General features: G+C 44.9%; 2 protein-coding genes and 2 pseudogenes across 6 annotated transcripts in view; 1 reads left to right on the top strand and 3 right to left on the bottom strand.

Moving 5' to 3' along the window:
* Nucleotides 1-1,660: 1,660 nt before the first annotated feature.
* RpL24-like (ribosomal protein L24-like) lies at nt 1,661-10,734 on the bottom strand. Of its 2 annotated transcripts, none has more exons than XM_075865735.1 (4): nt 10,602-10,734; nt 9,532-9,718; nt 9,394-9,457; nt 1,661-2,026 (listed from the first exon to the last, which is right to left on the bottom strand). In XM_075865735.1, exons 1-4 carry the CDS (start codon nt 10,692-10,694, stop codon nt 1,864-1,866), a joined length of 507 nt encoding a protein of 168 aa, XP_075721850.1. In that variant the 5' UTR covers nt 10,695-10,734; the 3' UTR covers nt 1,661-1,863. The 2 variants fall into 2 exon arrangements, with proteins under 2 accessions (XP_075721850.1, XP_037268137.1); XM_037412240.2 differs by lacking the exon at nt 10,602-10,734 and adding an exon at nt 9,819-10,028.
* LOC142765150 (uncharacterized) lies at nt 2,000-7,170 on the bottom strand (annotated as a pseudogene).
* Nucleotides 2,000-8,061, bottom strand: LOC142765156 (uncharacterized; annotated as a pseudogene).
* Nucleotides 10,236-19,366, top strand: part of LOC119159472 (myogenesis-regulating glycosidase) — a 123,888-nt gene continuing 114,757 nt past the window's right edge. Inside the window, exons 1-2 of one of the 4 annotated variants that reach the window (XM_075865691.1) lie at nt 10,728-10,866; nt 17,943-18,029. In XM_075865691.1, the coding sequence (XP_075721806.1) occupies nt 10,862-10,866; nt 17,943-18,029 (92 nt within the window). In that variant the 5' untranslated portion in view covers nt 10,728-10,861. Of the gene's footprint in view, nt 10,322-10,726; nt 10,867-11,033; nt 11,264-17,942; nt 18,030-19,366 lie in introns of those variants that run through there. The other 3 variants (XM_075865698.1, XM_037412237.2, XM_037412236.2) reach the window with 3 other exon arrangements.

The raw sequence follows: 19,366 nt of genomic DNA, 5'->3' as shown, positions 1-19,366 counted from the left end.
ATATGTCACTTTAAAATCAGCACAACGTTACGAGGTGGGGGTAAATGATGCCCTACATGACTTTCGTGTCATGATTATCGTGTTTGGATGTGTCTTTTACCTTCGTCATCTATTCTCATCACGTAATACCTAATTTAGTATAGGTGGAGCTAGAAACAGCCACGAGCACGCTATGAGCGTGGAATGTTATGTTCTTACATGACATGCGTGTCAGGACTATCATGCTTGCACCAGTCATATATTTCATCCATCTATTGACGTCAGGTAACACCAAATTTGGTATATGTGGAGCTAGCAAAACTGCAGCGACCGCATCATGAAGGGCCCAATATACTCCAATGTAGCCTTGACGCGCGCGCACACTGGGCACAGTGATGCTACGTTAGCAAATTGCGAGCACTCTATAGTCTGACGCCAGACGTGACCAGCCTTCGTCGTTGCGGCTCGACGGCAACCGGTGCGAAATGTGACATGATGCATTTCGCGCCGATGCGTTACCCATACAACACTGCGTCTCCCTCTTTTTGTGACGGAGGGACGCCGGACGCGCATGCATCAAAGCAATGCAGCACGCGCCTGCGAGTATATGGCAGGACCAGTGCCTGGCTTGACGCGACAAAATGAACGCCAGCAAGCACGCGCCCCGCGTCACGTCAAAGTGTATTGGCGCCTTAACTGTGGCATGTAGTCATGTTCTCACATGATACGCATGTCATGACTATTATGTTTGCACCAGTCACCTTCGTCATCCATTGGCGTCACGTTATACCAAGTTTGGCATATGTGAAGCTAGCGAAACAGAAACAACTGCGAGCGCATTATGAGTGTGGCATGTAGTCATGTTGTTACATGACACGCATGTTGTGATTATAATGTTTGGATGTGATTTACCTATGTTGTCCGTTCGCGTTGCGTAATACCTAGTGGTACATTTTCAGCTAGCGAAACGGCCGCGAGCGCAGCATGAGAGTAGCATGTAGTGATGTTGTTATATGACACGCATCTCATGCTTATATTTGCACCAGTATCATACTTTTGTCATCCATTCACGTCCTGTATTACCAAATTCGGTATAAGTGAAGCTAGCGAAACGGCCACCAGCGCATCAAGAGTGTGGCATGTAGTCATGTTGTTACATGACACGCATCTCATGATTTTCATGTTAGGGTCTGTCGCTTGTGTTTGCATACAAGCATGTCATACCATACCAGTTTTGCAACATGCCATGTGAACGAAACCACCGCAAGAGCTGCAGGACCATGAAATGTAGATGATGATATATATGTCACGAGTTTCACGTTATGACTGGTCAAATATGTTCTTCATACAGTCATGTACCATACCAAGTTTGGTATCGATACCATAATCGAAATGGTCAGGAGAGCTAAAAGTCGTAGGCTGCTAGATAGATAGATACGGTCAAAGTCGCCGAAGTTCGTTAAGAAGTGCTTTGCACTTAAAATTTGTAAAGGAGGTGAAATCTAGATAAATATGATCCCTGCGATGTAAAGTCTACTGTTTGAGTAACAGTACCAAGCTATATCTACATAGTACTAGAGCACATCCCTTTGTTGCTGAAGTCATCTATGTCATGCTGCAGAGCAACACAGATAGCAGCAATTTCCAGCCAAAGCCGTTGAAGCATTTCTAAAATTCAAAGTTACGGGTGAAAATTTTTTCTTCCTTTATTTATAGACATATGCCGCAAGGCTGTACTTTAGGCAGGCTTGGTACATTCAAGTAACAGTGCATATCCAACAAGGAAGCATTATATAGTTTTCCGTCACTGGTAAAGTGCAGGCTGTAGTCGAGTCCCAGCTAAATGACTGCCCGTTTGGTGTACACCATGGTGTTTACACAGTGTCAGTCCACTGCCATTTCCTCTTGGTCAGAATGCTCTTCGATAACTTCCACAATTGCCTGCTCTTTCTTCTTGAGCATCGCAGCTGGAGATCTGATGAGGCAGAGGTCTCTCTGAACTTCCTTGATGTCTCTCTGTTTGTCGAGCTCTTTGCCCTTCATCAACCTAGAAGATAATTGTTTGTACACAAAGAGTTCGTAAATACATCTCAAAAGTGGGTGCAAGGCAAATTTGCAACTCACAAAAAAGACATCTGCACAGATGAGGCAAATGCTGAAGTACAAAATTTATGTCCAATACAAACAAGGCTTCAATTTCTGAAAGCTCATGGTATCTAACAAAACTGTCTGCGATTTTATTAGTATTATTTCACATAATGCAGGCTCCTCTTGGGCCCATGCAGGAGTGGGTAAACTTGATTACACAAAAAAATTTAAGAAAAAATGGAACCGTATGTACAGAGCAACGAGTATTAGCACATACGAAATGAACAAGAAATATGCACATTGTACAGACACAAGGTATTCATATAAACAGGAAACAGCATTATAGCAACTTTGCAGACTTACAAGGTTGCGTATGTAATGTTAATGACACTGAATATTTTTTTTTTACCTTTCCAATTTTAAATTCTGAATGCTTCTCATGAATTCATAGATGAGCAGTTTACACTATCAGCAGGCAGTATACTCCAATGGGAAGTGGTGTGCAGAAATAAAGAATACTTGTAAGTGTTATTATGGCAGGGTTGTTGAAGTATTGATTTATTATAATTAATCAGAGTTGGATGGTGGATGAACTTATGTAGCTTGGGGTATTTGGCAAGAGCCGGGATAAACATTTCAGCCTAGAAACCATTCCGTATAAGTGGTTAGATGTTAGCCTCGAGATGCAAGTTCATAATGGACGTTTGTTAAGAATATTGTGAATATGTAAAGCAAGAAAGTGTAGTCGTAGGCATGCAAGTATTGAAATTAAGAGAATATTCTGTTTACGACTGTCCCAGCAGAAATGTATAGACCTGCAAGTATACATGTCATACACATAGTTATGAACAGGCCGGAGCACCAAGCTAATCACTTCAGAAAGTGGGCACTCCAATGCTCGTAAAATGTGCTGCTGCAACTTTAGCCAAATGCACAAATCTACCCACAAGCAATACTGGCCATGTTAGACCCTGTCATTAAGCAAGGTGGACAACATAGCAAAAGTACACCCTGGTGTTGCTGGCAGGGCTTCTTTAAAGTGAAAGCTTTCGATCCGCATCAAGATCATGTCAAAACTACTCTGACAAAGAAATGCTTGGCACATGAAATGGGGAGAAAAGCCACGTAAATGCGATCACTTGTGTTTTAGCAATTCATCGCCTGCTTTTGTAACCTAGTACCGGAAAACTAATCACATTTTTTTACAGCTAATTGTATTTGGTTACATTTAAAGACGATAGTCTTTCTTAGGGACCTTCGACGCAAAAATTTTGGTCCATCTGTATGTACATTTATCTTAACGGTACCCTTAATGATACCCTAAACGGCACCAAACGATACCCCAAAGGGCCGACCTCAACCGCAGGGCCCACCAATATTGCTCAAGATTCAGCATTCAAACTTGTGCGATTATTAATTGAAAAGCTATTATTGCACATATATGAGGCATTATAACAACACATCAATATTCTGCATGTGTGTATTTTTATTAAAAAAAGCATACATAAGTATATCTAAGGGGCGTAGCGTTTATCTCGCTGCGCTGACCATGCAACGCTTGCACGAAAAGGCAAGTGTTTCTAACGCTTTGCTAAGACAACACCGTAGTGGCACCTCCCCATCGCCTTGCGTTCTACACCTTATCACCTCCAAGACGAGTGCACAGGCCGCACTCTTCGTTTTCCAAGACATCTGCTAGATACTGCTCATGTCTCACGTGTGGCGCGACTTGATGCGCTCGTTCACCTCCACTGCACGCTCGAGGCACTCTCCACTGCACGCTCGAGGCACTCAATATCATTCACTGATTTTGTTGCGCAGAACATCAAACAAACGTTTTGTTCACTATCTCTAGACGCAAGACTATTGTCTTTCGACAACATTTGCAGTGTAACATGCAGATACGGGGCCAATTTTTTTGTTTTCCCGCAACGTATACATGCCGACTGCATGAAACTTGAATAAAACAACCGCAGCATATCCACGGAGTGAATGATAATGAGTGGGCGAAGCTTCAGAGGGACATCAGTAAACTGAATTCTCCGTGAATTTTGCCCAGTCGATCATCAAAGACGTGAGAAAAACTGTATACATATACAATGTGATCTTATTTGTAAATTGTAGCGAGACATATTGCTTTATGGTCGGTAAAGTGAAAGGAGCGTGGTTCTTGGATTAGCCATAGCGGAAAGTTCACAAAGATGAGATGGCATGTGTGAGCATGCACTGCCCCAGCTTCCCGAGCTCTCCGCTGCCTTGTCTGCGTTGCTGATTCTCGAAGCGTGCCAACTGCTAAGCGAAAGGGGAAGCACGGCAAAAGCGAACACGTTTTATAGTTGTGGCACAAAGCAGTCGCCTATCACGCTAGCACACATCGGAGCGAGGGCATCCATCCAATGAAAGTGCAGATGCACCATCTAGTGGTCTCCCATGACACTAAAGCATGCGTCTCCTACGCATTGGGAGGAGCAAGCGCCAGAGCCTTATCTAGTGAGCACTTGGAGTACTACGGCTGGCTACATTTGGCCTCCGAAATAGAGAGTGCTGCCGTTTTCTCTCCAATCGTCCCAATCGCTGCGCTCCCCAGTAAAACGAACAAGTATCGCCTCGCACGCCCGGCTACCACGAGAGGGCACAGATTCCGGCGGTGGCAGAGGTCGCGGCAGAGAGGAGAGCGCACGGAAATCCAGAGTGCGTTTATTTTTCGCATATGAGCAAAAGTCACGGCCAGAATCTTTTAGCTGCACTGAAGGCAAGTACTTCTTTTTCTGTTACTGCATAAATTATAGTCAAATTTATGAAGAAAAGCATGGCAACTGCAGAATTATTTTTTTCCATTACGGTCCATTTATCTCGGTGCTAAATACCTCGATTTGAGAAATATAGATGCATTCTAGCATTCCTCCTTTCTGGAGATGTGGATTAGGGAAAACTGGGCTAATTATAGTCGTTCAATCATATTGCCCTCGTATTAAGACACATCATATTAGTATTATATCACGTACGGATATTTATGAGGTAGTCAATCGAAGTGCAGTTACGCTTAATTAAGTGAGTGCCCATGTATTACTGAAATAAGGTGAAAAGTAATTTTGCCACAATATTGTGGAAGGCTTTGGTTAGCCGACATATATTTACTCCTCACGTCTTTCGCAGAGAAAGTGCCAGAGTTGTCAGTCTCCTTTTTTGTCATCTGTTTTGTTTATTATGTTTTGATAGCACAACGGCAATACCAGCATCGGGTTCATCTACTGTGCTCTCGACTGCATCCAAATCAAAGGGTCGCACATGCGGCAGAACGGCTTCTTTCTGAAACGTGTTCGTCAAGGTAGACTAGCGAAGGAAGAAGTGTAAATTGTCACTGCTATGTTTCATACCAGATACACCAAACTCTGAATGCGTCCAGCGCTACTTTTGAACCCGCAAAAAATCTCGATGTTCGTTCTTACATTACCCAAGATATCCACTAAACACCGTACAACTCGCAGCGCGAATGGGCAACCGTTCACACCGTGACCACTGCGCCGCTGTGATTAAATTAACATGCGTGTAAGAATTCTGGATATGGTGTTACAATAAAAAGCAGCGCTAGTTTAGTGAAAGGAGAGAAAAGGGAAACTATATATTCGATCGAGTACAACCCACGAGCATAGTCGGCAGCACTCTTCTGAATTCGCTTGCGGACCGGGCTGTCACTTATATTTTCTCCGCCAGAGCCCCCTAAACTATACAGCCCGCTAGCTTCGGAGTAGTAAGTACAGCACATGTGGATCTCTTGTAGAGGCATCGCACTTGTATGTGCAGCACAAATCTAGACTAAAAGAAAGCACATTTGAGAATATATATGCCCAAGCATTGACTTTCCCTCTTGTACACCTTGGCCTGACATTCCCAAATGAGTGCGGAGTTATATAAAAGCGCAAAACTATTTTTTTCTCACCACATGCACGCTTCACCAACAGCGCCGCAGCCTTTTCGACCATACACGATGCGGAGAAAAGGGCAGGCCACGCCCGCCTCTGGAAACACGCTCTCTCTGTGCGATTGGGACGGCCGGAAAGAAACCAGCCACGCGCCCACCGTCTTGGAGGCCATGGGCTACACACGGCCGGACTGAAGGAGCGGCATGCACGCACTCTCTTATGGCCTGCGCTTAGTGTCTAGTACCCACCTTTCACTGCCACATATTATTAACTGTTGGGGTTCTACATCAGAAAGCCACGATATGAGTATGTGGGAAGCCGCCAAAAATTTTGAAGCAAGGCTACAACAAAAACTTTATTTTTCCTCAAGGCACAAGATTTCAAAAGTAGCAGGTCATGAGTGTACTCGCCGATAAGCGAGACCACTGCTTTGCCGAAACAAACTTCAATGTCGAAAATGCCCTCTCTATGCCGACTTGTGTGGCTGGCACACCAAGGGCCACTTGTGTTAACATGTATAGCTGCGGATGCCGTTAATTGCGCTCGTTTCAAAATATCAACACATTCGTGCTTCTTAGAATCCGCGGCTTCTTGTCCAGCATTTCCAGTAAGCATGCTATGTCTGCTGATCCTGGCGTCGAATGCGATTGAGAGCCAACTACAGCTTCCTTCGTTTTGAAAAATGCCTCGAGGGCGTTACAGGTTCCTCCTGAAGTTGGCGCAGTGGCGCTCTCTGGAAAGCAGCTACTACGCTGATTTCGCTGAAGGCGTGTAATACGCTTCCAGGTTTTGCACAAGTGCGTTCTCACTTGATGTTTTCGATCGGGTGTTAGAAGACGGCGATAGCGGTGGTTCATGTACAGAGCAGCACAAAAGATATCCGTACCGCAAAGATTTCCCTCTCGTTTCTCCATTTGCTGAATAAGGTCTGTGCCAGTGGCGACGATATTGTTGTTGTCTTCATGGAATACGTCAAACACACACCGCAGAAATCTCCGATGGTCAGTTGTTCTGCCTGAAGCATTTTTGTGGCTTCTTGTGCCGCATGTAGGAATTCTATAATCATTTCTACTTTTACCCACATGCTTTCAGTCCAACTGGCGGTCTGGTCAAGGGGGAGAAAGTCTTTAGCAAAGCCCTTCAATTCAACGAACCTGGTCAACATGACCAACGTTGACATCTAACATGTCGAGCAATCGATAGCTTCGTTAGCCCTAGCTTCCTAATCAAACCCATGCTCAGCAGTGTGTCTAGCGAAAAGCTCCTTCATGGCACAGTGGTTGAAGAATTAACTTTCCTTTTTCGGCATACTGTATGTTGACGGCAAGCAGAGCCATGTGAAGTCGCGACGTGCAGCCAGTTTTCAAAGAAAACCTCTGTTTTCTCAGCGTCTGCGAAATTTCTTCCCTCTTGCTGTTGGCTTGTTTCTAGACCCTGTCCTTAACAGTCTCAGCTGTGATGGCTCACTTAGCACTGAGCGCTTTTAGAACAGGATCAATCATTTTGCGATAGCCAGGGTCATCAATTAGCCGTAATGGCCAACCATTTTTCAGGACTGGCTCAATGCAACAATTCATAATGCTGTCTTCTGTTATCTTAAATGAAACACACTTCGACATTGTAAGTTGAAACATGCTCTGTGTATAAACTTGCCTGAGCTTTACTGCAGGACAGCCTTCGCATCGTCAGACACAACACGCTTTGTAGAGCTGGCTTTGTTGGCCAGAATTATGTCGTACACTTCCTTGTGGTGCCGCTGCAAATGATGCTCCAGGTTTCCATCATGGTTGCCCGACACAACGTGCTGACAGTTATCAGCCTGACATGTTGTCTTGTCTAAGACGTCATATTTGAAATGCAGTTGAGCGCAGTTTGTTCTGTCGCGTCCCGTATTAACTAGCTGAAAAACTTTGTGAGGAAGCATTGCACCAGCAGAAAACGAAACAATAGGCATTGCGCAAAGCAGCGCCGATGCTACTTGTTGCTGCGGCTCGGAAGCGTAAGCGCACTGGCGCGAGCAGTGTTTCTGTGAGCGTCTAGGCGACCACAGTAGTTTCTTTGATACTTGCATTTGTCCATCACAATTTTATAATTGTGACAGCCTTCAGCGGCGTCGAGAAAGAACTGCTGCGTATTTGGATGCTCGAACACGACTGAAAACTCGCCAGGAAGAATACACTTCTACAAGCTACCGGTGCTGATTTACGATCTAAAGTGACGATGGTGATGGATTGCCGCTGATGATGCAGAAGGTATGCAATCGCACATTGTATACAACAGAGGTAGGACAAATACCGTGCTTTTATTTGTTCATATTTGTTAACACGCCTTTAGTAAGTGCTACAATGTTTACAGTAACATGAGACGTACCAGTGCCTCTCTTAGAAAAAGCAAGTGATGCAAAGCTTCACATTGTAAATAACTAATTGCTCTTAAATGACAATGAAACGAACAGCATTGTTGAATTGCAGACGTTTGAAGGCAGATGAGAGATCTGCTTTTCTGCGAAGACTGCCTTGCGTGTCAGGGGCAGGGTTTCGGGTCGGCAGCGGAGAACCGTAGCCACTGATCCACAACGGCGGACATTAGATTTCCCCTTTAGAGACCCGAGACAAGCGAAAAACAAATTCTTCCCACATTAAGATAAGCGCAAGTAACTGTACATTGAATTTGTAATCAAATAACTCAAAGCAGTGCTCCTAGCTTATAGTGGTTCATTTTCTCAAGAGCAAATCAAATTTATAGAGCAGGCTCAATGTTTTGTGTCAAGAGTGTGAGCATGATCTCAGAAGGTGCCCGTTATTCAATATGTGCGACCGCTGTTCTGATCAAGCAAACTGCAGCGCCGACAATGCCCACTACACGACGGCCTGTGCAAGAGGCACACAAATGTCCACTTTAATACAAACAGCTCTGGTGGAGACTTTCTTTTATTTTGTGCAATATTTCAACATCTTTGCTTTGGGATATCTGTCTGAGGTGCGCACTGATTCTGTACCCCGAGTTATGCCTTGATGCTCACGTTGCATGAGTTCGGTTTTTCTGTAAACCGAAAAACACAAAAATACTTCGTTTTTAATCCGGAACTAAACGTTCTGGGTACGTTTTCGTTCCGGTAAAACATACCCCCCCCCCCCCCCTTTTTTTTTTTCTCGTTTTCGGTTCTGTTCCGACAGCGTCTGCTGGTTCGAAATGCCTCCACTAAGCGATCGCTGCAACGAGCTCTCCGTTCCCTCTTTGTGTGCGCAGGGCGTAAGAAAGTGCACGTGCCACTCCTCAAGTCCGGCCGTGGGCTACGATGGACGATAAAAAACTAGCCCACACCCTAAAGAGCTTCACGCCTAAAAATTAATATACGCCCGTTTTCTGGACATGCGCGGTAAACAACACGACGCTCACTCACCTATTCATGACGTGATGACCCTGCCTCTTAGCTTTGATTTCCTCGACCCGTTGTATCGCTCTCACTGCAAGAAAAAGACGAACCAGGGCGTGCAAGATAGTCTCGGCAATATGCGGGAAAGAGCACGGTCATACATACCGGTGTTCTGCCACAGCTCCCTGTTGTACTTGATAGGCACGTTTCGCCTTTTCTCGAATTCGAAGGACGGGTCGACAGTGAGCTCTTTGCCGGCAGCCTTGCGGAAGGCTTTGGTCCACCTGGTTTTCCTCGGGTTGCGCTTTTTCTTGAAAAGCTTGTGACATTTTGATCTGCAAAACCTGAAAATCTGCGGAAAACAAATGGTTGCCCGTTGAAGCGTGTCGGCAGTTGTCCACGTATGACAACAACAAAAATGTGAATTTGCTCCAGCAGCGTCGACGACTCACCTTGCAATCATTGCGCACAAATTGAATGCCATGGCCCGGGTATATGGGCGATGAGCAGAAATAACACTTCTCAATCCTCATGGTGCCAAATTTCTACCTCTCTGCTAGAGACAGCAGCCACAGAACACAGTGTATAGCTAGTACAGTCACAGAACACCTACCAGTTATACTAGCCACTGTAGTATAGGTATAACACGTGCGCGGAAAGAAACCACACAGAAACTGCGCATGCGTGATTTTGTCAGTGTTGCTGTGACTGGACTGAGTTTTAGCATAGGTGTCCTGTCTCAACGCGTTGCTCTGATCTAAAACTCGCTAAACTGGCCAAAAGTAGTGCGTATGTGCCACAAAAAGCAGTAATTAAATTTTAGTAGTGCTTATTAACGTACTATTAATTATATGCTTTAAAAGTTTGATGTGCTTGTTGCGTTTAAAGACCAACAACGAGAGTAGATGGTACAACCGAGGCTATGAACCGATACAACCACAGAACACCTACAACGGTATTTGTTCATAGCGCTAACGAATCCAATCCGATCTACGTGTGGAAAAATTGAAAGTTATCTATATCTCTTTCGGCGATTGTTGTTGACCTTGCAGTCGAGTACTTAAGTGCTTTTGTGTGTGTTCCGCTGACAAAGTGGCGCTTGTTACTTCATGCGCATCCTCAAAATACCATTTCCGCCAGTGCACGTTATGACGCGTCAACAGTGAGCATGCGTCGCGTTGTCATTTCGACGGTGGTTTGTGAAGGCTGTCACCAATAGCGGGTTTTACCACAACCTGTGTACGCGACTCAGCAGGCTTCGACAAAGGCCGTGCGCCGAGTCGTCGCTGTTGTTGCGTCGCAGGTGCGTCGCGTGAGCGGCGATCCATGCGTGAAAGAGTGACAGCTGAGAGGACGCCGCTTCTGCCGCTGTTGTTCTGCGTCACTTCTTCAGCGCGTACGCGGCGTGTCGAGGAATGTTAGTTCTCTCCTGCTGCAGATAAGCGGCGGCACTCAATGATTAACTGTTCGAGTTCTTGACCAGCACAGGCACACGATGAGGTGAGTTGACCTGCCGTGTTGATGAAGCTTGCGTCGTCAGTCTCGGATCGGTGTGCGTTACGCGACATGCTGCACGCTTTGACGGATTCGTGGCGGTGGACGCTAGTGCTGATCGCGCTCGGCATTGCAGATTCCGCATTGTACGACGTGCTGAAGGTTGCATGGTGTTCAAAGCGCATGCGCCCTGTTCGAGGTGACAGTGAAATTGCACAAGACGTGCCGCGCAGGCAGCATTGAGTTTCATTTTTCTGTTTTTTTTTTCTTCGCTTGAAGTAGGCTCCGTGGATTGAGTTTGTCGAAGTTTTCTATGCACCGCTTTCTTGCGCCGGATGGCCCAGAACGCGCAGATGACTGGTTGGAGAAAGAGAGATGGGCGTGCTGGAGCGAAGTTGCAGCGGTCAGTAAATAATGTCCCCCCACCCCACCCATTCTTATCATGAATGTGCTTTGGCGAGGCATTCTGCTTCAGAAAGAAAAAAAAAAGTATGGAGTGAGGGATGAAGTGCCAGGTATTCTAACGTCCATTGAAAGCACTTGTGCTGTAATTTTTCCTCGCTCACGTCGGGCTTTGTGACGTCGTCTAGTGCTCGCGAATTTTCGCTTTAGTTTTGTTAACGTGTCTGCTACCTCCTTGAGCTGTTGCAGCTCGGTGACACGTTTTTTGTATATCTGCAGACCATGTCTACATCTCGCAAGCTTGCGGATGTCCAGTCATAGCGTGTTTGATACGGATGACAACCTTTATTTGATGAGTTTTTATTGCTTTAATTCTTTAGAAGCCACACAAGCTTCTTGGGCCTCGAACACTATGGAATTAATTTTATAACAGGGCTCCAGGGGAACTGAATAGTTCAGTGAAAGAGGTTGCACCCTTCCTAAAACTTGGTGAAAGTGCAGCATTGCTAATGTGTTTTAAGGTGAAGTGATTTTGATTTTTTTCAATTATCTGGAAATGAAAGATTGTTTGAGAGCCCTCTGAAGCTCACAAGAGTGCAAGCTTAGGATAGTTGATGCGTAGTCATATTTGCAAGTTGTTTCAGCACGCAAACGTAGGAAAAAGGGACATGATAGACAGAAAGAGCGTTGACTTTCAACTAACTTTATTTCATAGATTGGCAACAATATATATGCCTAAAAAAAGGATGATTACAGAACATGATAAAATACAAGCCATAATCAATGCGTCAGTATTAAAGCACGTGTTACAAGTCCTCTATTGCCTCAAAGCCCAGCCAGGTAATCCCGTTCTGCCTGTGATAAAGCAAGCGATGAGGTGCTTATGCATTTACCACCTTAGCAAGTGTATTTTTTCGGCTTCAATAATTTTTCGGGTAAGCTGATTCCTATGCCTTGCCAATATAGAGCACTGATCAAAGAGGGGGTGGTGCACCCAAAATCTCGGCAATGAATGCCAAGGTGCCCTTGTACCACAATGTGCACATTGTTTCAGTGTTCTCGAAGGCGGTCATTTATGCACCTGCCGGTTTGGCCGACATAGACGCACCCACATGTCATTGGAATCAAGTAGATGACTCCCACTGCGCGTGGGACGTAACGAAACATGTGCGCAACAGAGCACTGGGCAGAGTTTGCGCGAGGTGTAGTAACCCGTTTGCAAAGTCTCTGCAATTTTTTCGTTGCAGAAAAAAACCACAAGAACGTTGGCGGCTCGAGCAGTCTTTTTTAGCCTGTGTGAGACGTCGTACACGTAAAGTAATACGACAGGCCGGCTCTTTCTGACACTGTTGCACTTATCCAGTTTATCGCCTCGCTTCACAACAGTGACCAGCTTTTCCGCCACAGAAATGAGAACATGTGCGGGGTAACCAGCTTTGGTCAGACGCTCCACTTGCAGAGCAAAGCTGCGGTGTACCATGTGGGGACAGGACTCCTCTAAGGCGTTGGCAAGGCAGAAGTTAGCAATGCTTATCTGGTACATACTATCGTGATGGAAAGAAGCTAGAACGGCGGCAAGCGTGGCTTTCAACTCTGTTCAAGTGTGACATGCCTTGACTGTCGCTAGGTCAAAAACTCTGACACTGTCATTGACATTCTTGGGCGAACTAACACGGGGCTCCAGGCAATGTCTGTGGATATTAAGAACATTTTACTCTTGCCGCATGACCAAATATTTAAATATATAGAGGAATCCATAGGCAGTTTCCGATCATCAGCGTTCCAAACACGTACTGGAATTCATGACAGCAGCCTGTTAGAATTACTCGGTTTTTATTTAAAGGCCACCTTTGTATCATGGGATGACAAAAACTATCTACAAAAAAGTGGAGTATGTATCAGTTCATGTTTGGCACTCATTCTCAGTGACATGTTTCTACCACATCGTGATTGTGTCTTGTCAAACAAGCTTGAAGACTCTGTAGTTTTTAAAGTTTGCCGTTTTGTCGATGATTATTTAGTGTTACTGAAATGTGATAGTCGAAATTACCAGGCCATTTTCTCTGACGCGTTGACTGTTTTCCGAGAGGGCATGAAACCACATGTTTTAACGTATGAATCGCCCACTGATAATAACCTGAAATTTCTAGATTTGAAGCTTTTGCTTGGGATGTATGAACCAAGAAGTGGCAAGCCACTTTTGCCTTTCAGTTCAGCTCACTCAAAATTGGTCAAGCTGAGCATTGCTAACCTCTGCCTTGCCAATGCCATAAAGAAGTCCTGCCCCCAGATGGTACACCTCAGTTTTGCTCTACAAGTGGAGCGTCTGATCAAAGCTGGTTACCCCGCACATGCTCTCGTTTCGGTGGCGGAAAAGCTGGTCACTGTCGTGAAGCGAGGCGACAAGCAGGATTAGCGCAGCAGTGTCGGAAAGAGCCGGTCTGTCGTACTACCTAACGTGCACGAGGTCTCACGCAGGCTAATAAAAATTGTTCAAGCCGCCAACGTTCTTGTGTTTTTTTCTGCCCTGGAAAAATTGCAGAGACTTTGCAAACGGGTTACTACACCTCGCGCAAACTCTGCCTCATGCACCGTTGCGCACGTCTTGTTACGTCCCACGCGCAGTGGGAGTCGTCTACTTGATTCCACTAACGTGTGGGTGCGTCTACGTCGGCCAAACCGGCAGGTGCATAAATGACCGCCCCCGAGAACACTGAAACAATGTGCACAATGGTGGTACAAGGGCACCTTGGCATTCATTGCCGAGATTTTGGGTGCACCCCCCTCTTTGATCAGTGCTCTATATTGGCAACGCATAGGAATCGGCTTACCAGAGAAATTATTGAAGCCAAAAAAATATACTTGCTAAGGTGATAAATGTGGAAGCATCTCATCGCTTGCTTTATCACAGGCAGAACGTGATTACCTGGCTGGGCTTTGAGGCAACAGAGAACCCGTCACACGCGCTTTGATACAGACACATTATTCATGGCTTGTATATTATCTTCGTGTTGTGTAATCATCCTTCTTTAGGCATGTATATTCTTGCCACTCTGTGAAATAAAGTTAGTTAAAGTCGGTGCTCTTTCTGTGTACCCTGTCCCTTTTTGCTATGTTTGTGCACTGAAAAAAACTTTCAAATATGCCTCTGAAGCTGTTGTTATGGTGTTGAACTAATAAGTGTTCTTGTCCTATCAAACGTAAGCTTTTTTTTCATTTTCAGTTGAAACTTTAGTGACGAGCGTAGCAAAACACAAGTCACTATAACATAATCACTCAAAATATGTTCACTTGGTTTTAAGAAAACGGGCAGATTGAGCGAGTTAATAGGGTTCCATGATAGAAATATAAAGCAGCGCTTAGACAGAGGATGAAGGGAGGAAGGTCACACACATAGCGTTGAATTTGTGACTGGTTTATCAAAAAGCAACATGTATGTTTCTGAAAGGTGAGCACGCATGCTCATTGACAAAGATGATGTGCTTGTCAAACCATAAGACACAGCCTCATGTGACCATCCTAGTCAATCCTGTTTTTTAACAGGCTTGTTTCTTTTGATAATTATGCCAGCAAAGGTTGGCTAATGCAATCACACGATTTTCAAGGTATGTGGAATGCCTCAGCCACTTCTCTTGTGTAGGTGTCATTATGCACAAACAAGATTTCTCTGTCAACACAGTGCACACCCATAGTCAAGCAATGGTTGGACAAGTTGTTTAATTTCTTTTCTAATGAATTATTGGACTCAAGAAGCCTCAAATTAATGCACAATCGTTTCAACTATTCGGTTACCATGCAAAAGTGGTTATATTTCATATGTCTTGGAAAAATTGTTTTTGCCATTTTGAAAATTACTCTAGGACACATTGCAGCATACCAAATTTTGCTAAATATAATGCTATTTTAAAAAAACATATCTTGTAGAGCACCGAAAATATTTTAGAATGAATAAAAATGGGAAAAGTATAATTTTCGGTCGCCAGCTGGTAAACAGTGCAATAAAAAAACAGTATAAAGGCAAAAGTATTCAGAACAGAGAAAATTCAGAATATACATTTTGAAAATAAGTGATCCAGGAACAGTATAAACAATAATAAATGTAGGAAATGTTCCTATTAACATAGACAAAGAAAATCGGAACCAAGATGCTGTTTTGATGCTCCTGCCATGCTGTGAAGCATTGCATGGTTTTTTGTTTATTTTAGACAAAAGTGAACTCGTACACTTCTCTCAGTAAATTGTTTTTTTGCAATAAAAGCCTCCAAATGTTCAAATATATAAGGATACCAGTGATGTGAATAATACCTATATAAACCAGATGTCCAATGAGCTTTGCTATTTTGTCTAGCGTAACCTCCCTCCATGAGCCACCTCACTCAGTATAAGTTGGAGTTCCTATATATGCATGCAAGCATATTTCTTAGCATTTTGTACATCGTATTAAAAAAAAAGAGTGATATACCCTGATGTTCTAAAACTTTTCGTGCTGCTCTGTAGTCGGGGTCATGATGTGCCCTGGTAGCCTCCTTGTCTTTAGGAGATACTCTGCATCCAGTGGCAGCACACCACACCCTAGTGAAGTGTGGACCTCGCACGTAACCAGAGTAGCTATAAGATTGTGCACAAAGGTCAGTGGCTACGCACTTGCGGCAAAGAAGACAACTTGAGGTCGTAAAAAAAGCAAACCCATGAACAGCTGTGGATGTTTCAGGCTGGCTTAAAACATCATCACCCCAAGACTTGAAACTGGGGTTCTGTCATCTACGGACTCTAAGCTCATCCTCGCTCAGTTCAGGTGGGGTTGCGAGATAGTTTCGAGCGGTGCGTGTGTTCCGCAGCGCTGATGCGTGCACATGCGCTCGTGACGATGACGCCATAGGAGCGACTAGTGACACTAGATGTGACCCTGTGTCTGATACAAACGATACAAGCAACATCAAAGCTACCGGAAACTGGCTGAAAAAGCCAACTTGATACTTTAAACATGCGACGGACCTTTGGCAATATTTTTTTGTAGAATAAATTTTGCCTGACTCCCAGCAACAGCTCTTTATGGCATAAATTTTTGTATATTATCACTGCTCAACACTGTCCAATTGCAAAGCTGACTCTTCGATATTGGTCTTGCAAAGGTTCTTTTGATTGTAGGCCTTCGATGCTACTGTAGCATAATCACCAGAGGCATGCATTTTTTGTCAAGTTCTGCCAGCCTAGTGCATTTTCCCCACAACACATGTACTCTGGTTCGTGCAAATGTCTTTCGAAAATCACAATGTTGCCCAAATGGGCAAATTCAAATTGATTCTGAAAGTTGAGAGGCTGGACTAACTACCAGAAAGTTCTGGGTCCACGAGAAACAAATTTAACATGCCAGAATTGACAAATCAATGTGTTGATCACCGCTGATCGATTTGAATAGACGCTGTAATGAAAGAGTTTATGAGCAAGGTTTCTAGCTGAGACTCCACTGTACAGCAAAGTGTTCAGGGCAACGAAATTGGAACGTAAGCCAATAAAGAGCCTACCTGTTTAATTTGACCACGGTTTGCATATTGGTTTCTCAAGTCAATAGGGATAATACTTATAAAACTTCTCAATGAGCATGAGTAACGTGTACATATGATGCTTTCATAAGATATATCTTAAAGAGCACTGCACATGGCTTACAAAACTTAAATACTCTTTCTAGTGAGTTGGTCCTTGCTAGTGAGGTGGTTCGATGATGTTGTTAGCAAGCATCTTGTTTATATGATGCTGCACTCTGTCACGGAGACACTGTAAGAACATCTATTAATGGGTCGCATGTCCCCGGTATCGATACGATGCGTTACCAGAGACGTTTGGCCAAGTTGGGACAAGGCAAAATCAAAAACATCTCAGTATGACACCAACAAAAGGTGTAGGTCCTGGCTTAGGGAAGGTGAAAGGTCTAGGAAAATCATATCAACGAACTGGTCTTCAGGTGTTGCGCTACCAGCAGGGCGGCCTGACGACGGTTGTGGCGCATCGATGGCCAGGGCTACAGGGTTGTGTATGTAGAGAGGTGATGGAGTCCTCAGAGTGATGTTATCGGGAAGCAATTGTTTACAAAGTTCAGAACAGGCAGGCATGCGTGGTTTGCAGCAACAGTCACCAGTGAGTGAAGCAGAGCTACATGACGCGTCAGAAGAAGGGGTAAGCTGGTAGGCGCTATCGCGTACCGGAGGGTCCAGAGTAAATTAGACGTACGTCGCTGTACCTGGGCACAAGCGAATCAACTGGACTACGCATAAACGTGGTGGTGACGCCGCGGTGAGCTCGGGCATATCGGGAAGCTCTAACTGTTGAGGACCAGAAGAATAGTCGATAAGTGCAGAATGCATGCTCAGAAAGTCGTGACCGAAGATGGAGTTAAGGGGGAAATCATCCAGAACAGCACAGAGAACTGAGATCTTGCGATTAGCGAAGCTCACTCGCAGTATACATTCCAAGAACGCAAGAAGTGTTGACATCAGTGACATGAATACCAGTTGATGAAGCTGGCGTAAGGACCTCGCGGATACGACGACAAACGTGTGCACTCATGACTGATAATTGGGATCCAGTGTTGATTAGTGCCGAAACAGGCACACCATCTAGTTCCATGTCCAAAATGTTTTGTCGGACCGCCAAAGTCAACCGAGAATTTCCGACCAATGCAGGCCAATGCAGCATACACAGGCCAATGCAGCATCACTTCAGGGAATTTGGTCAATTTTTCAAGGAGGGAAGACGAGGGTATGGCGAAGGTGAGTGATGGGGCAGAGGTGACCGAGGACGTTGCTGGTTCTGTGGGGACAGCGAGCGGTCGTACCATGGAGCTAAGGTTCGAGCATTAAGGTTCGCTAGATTTTTTTTGGGTGTGATATGGTGAATATCAAGGGTTCTCGGCATGGCACAGTGCATGAGAAGACGATAACTGACGATAGCGATAACAGCGAGAGATGTGGTCTACCCCGTTGTTGTTAAAGCATATAGGCCTGTCATTATGTGTACGCTACTAGTTTGGATTATGGTATCGAGAAGTGGTCAGTGTTGGGCGGTAGGATGGAACAAGGCTGACCGCGAGACCACTTAGAGCCCACAAGGGCTGGATGCTTGCGTTTACCAGTTATTTGCACATGACGGCCTGGATCAATGCACCGTCGGGAGGGCCTCTTCATAAGAATGAGCCAGCGGAGCTGATGGGGATGCTACCTCGGTCTGTTGCCGCACAAGGCACAGGAAGTTGTCGGTACTGGGCAGCGGGAGCTGGAGGTTTTCACACGACGACATGGCAGCAGTGTTAGAGAGCCAGGCAAATTGCTGCGTAACTCCACGGATATTTGCTTCTTCGAAGCGTTGACACTCTCTGATGATGTCGTCAATGGTGGAACAGTCCTTGCAAACAAGCGAGTGGAAGGCATCATCAGCTATGTCTTTAAGAATGTGGCTGACTTTGTCAGCTAAGAGCATGTGATCGTCAACATGCTGACACAGGGCTAGAACATCTTGGATGTAGACTATGTACGGTTCCGTCGAGGTTTGTGCATGGCATGAGAGTTCTTTCTGGGCTGCTTGTTGGTGTGCAAAGGACCTTTCTGAAGAAGTCATTTTTTGTTACATCTCAACTGGTGAGCCCCTCCTCGTGCATGTAGAACCACACACTGGCTGTTCTCCTAAGGTTGATTGATTGATATGTGGGGTTTAACGTCCCAAAACCACCATATGATTATGAGAGACGCCTGTTCTCTTAAGGTAGTCGCCTTAAAGTTGGGCCCTGATGGTTGGTCTTGCTGACACGCTCATAGTTGGCCAGCCACTTTTCAGCATGTACTTTATTAGTGCCGCAGAAAGTGCTAGGGTCCCACAGATAGGTCACAATGACGTGGCTGGGGAGACGTAACAATATATTCAACTTTCTGCTGCAGTGACTTGAGTCACAATATTTGTGAACTACAGAGATGCTTATTATTTGTAGTTCTAATGCGTGTTTAAAAACCCTGTTTAGTCATCATCTTTTCATAGCACTTTACTTTGGCAATGCCCATGTTCCTTTATCTGTGGCTTGGAGACTTCGGTGTGCTTCAAAGTTGCTCTGCAGACT

This window comes from Rhipicephalus microplus, chromosome 1 (genome assembly GCF_043290135.1).
Source record: "Rhipicephalus microplus isolate Deutch F79 chromosome 1, USDA_Rmic, whole genome shotgun sequence".
Taxonomy (NCBI): Eukaryota; Metazoa; Arthropoda; class Arachnida; order Ixodida; family Ixodidae; genus Rhipicephalus; species Rhipicephalus microplus.
The sequence above is the reverse complement of the archived record's forward strand: the minus strand, read 5'-3'. Positions and strand labels throughout refer to the sequence as shown.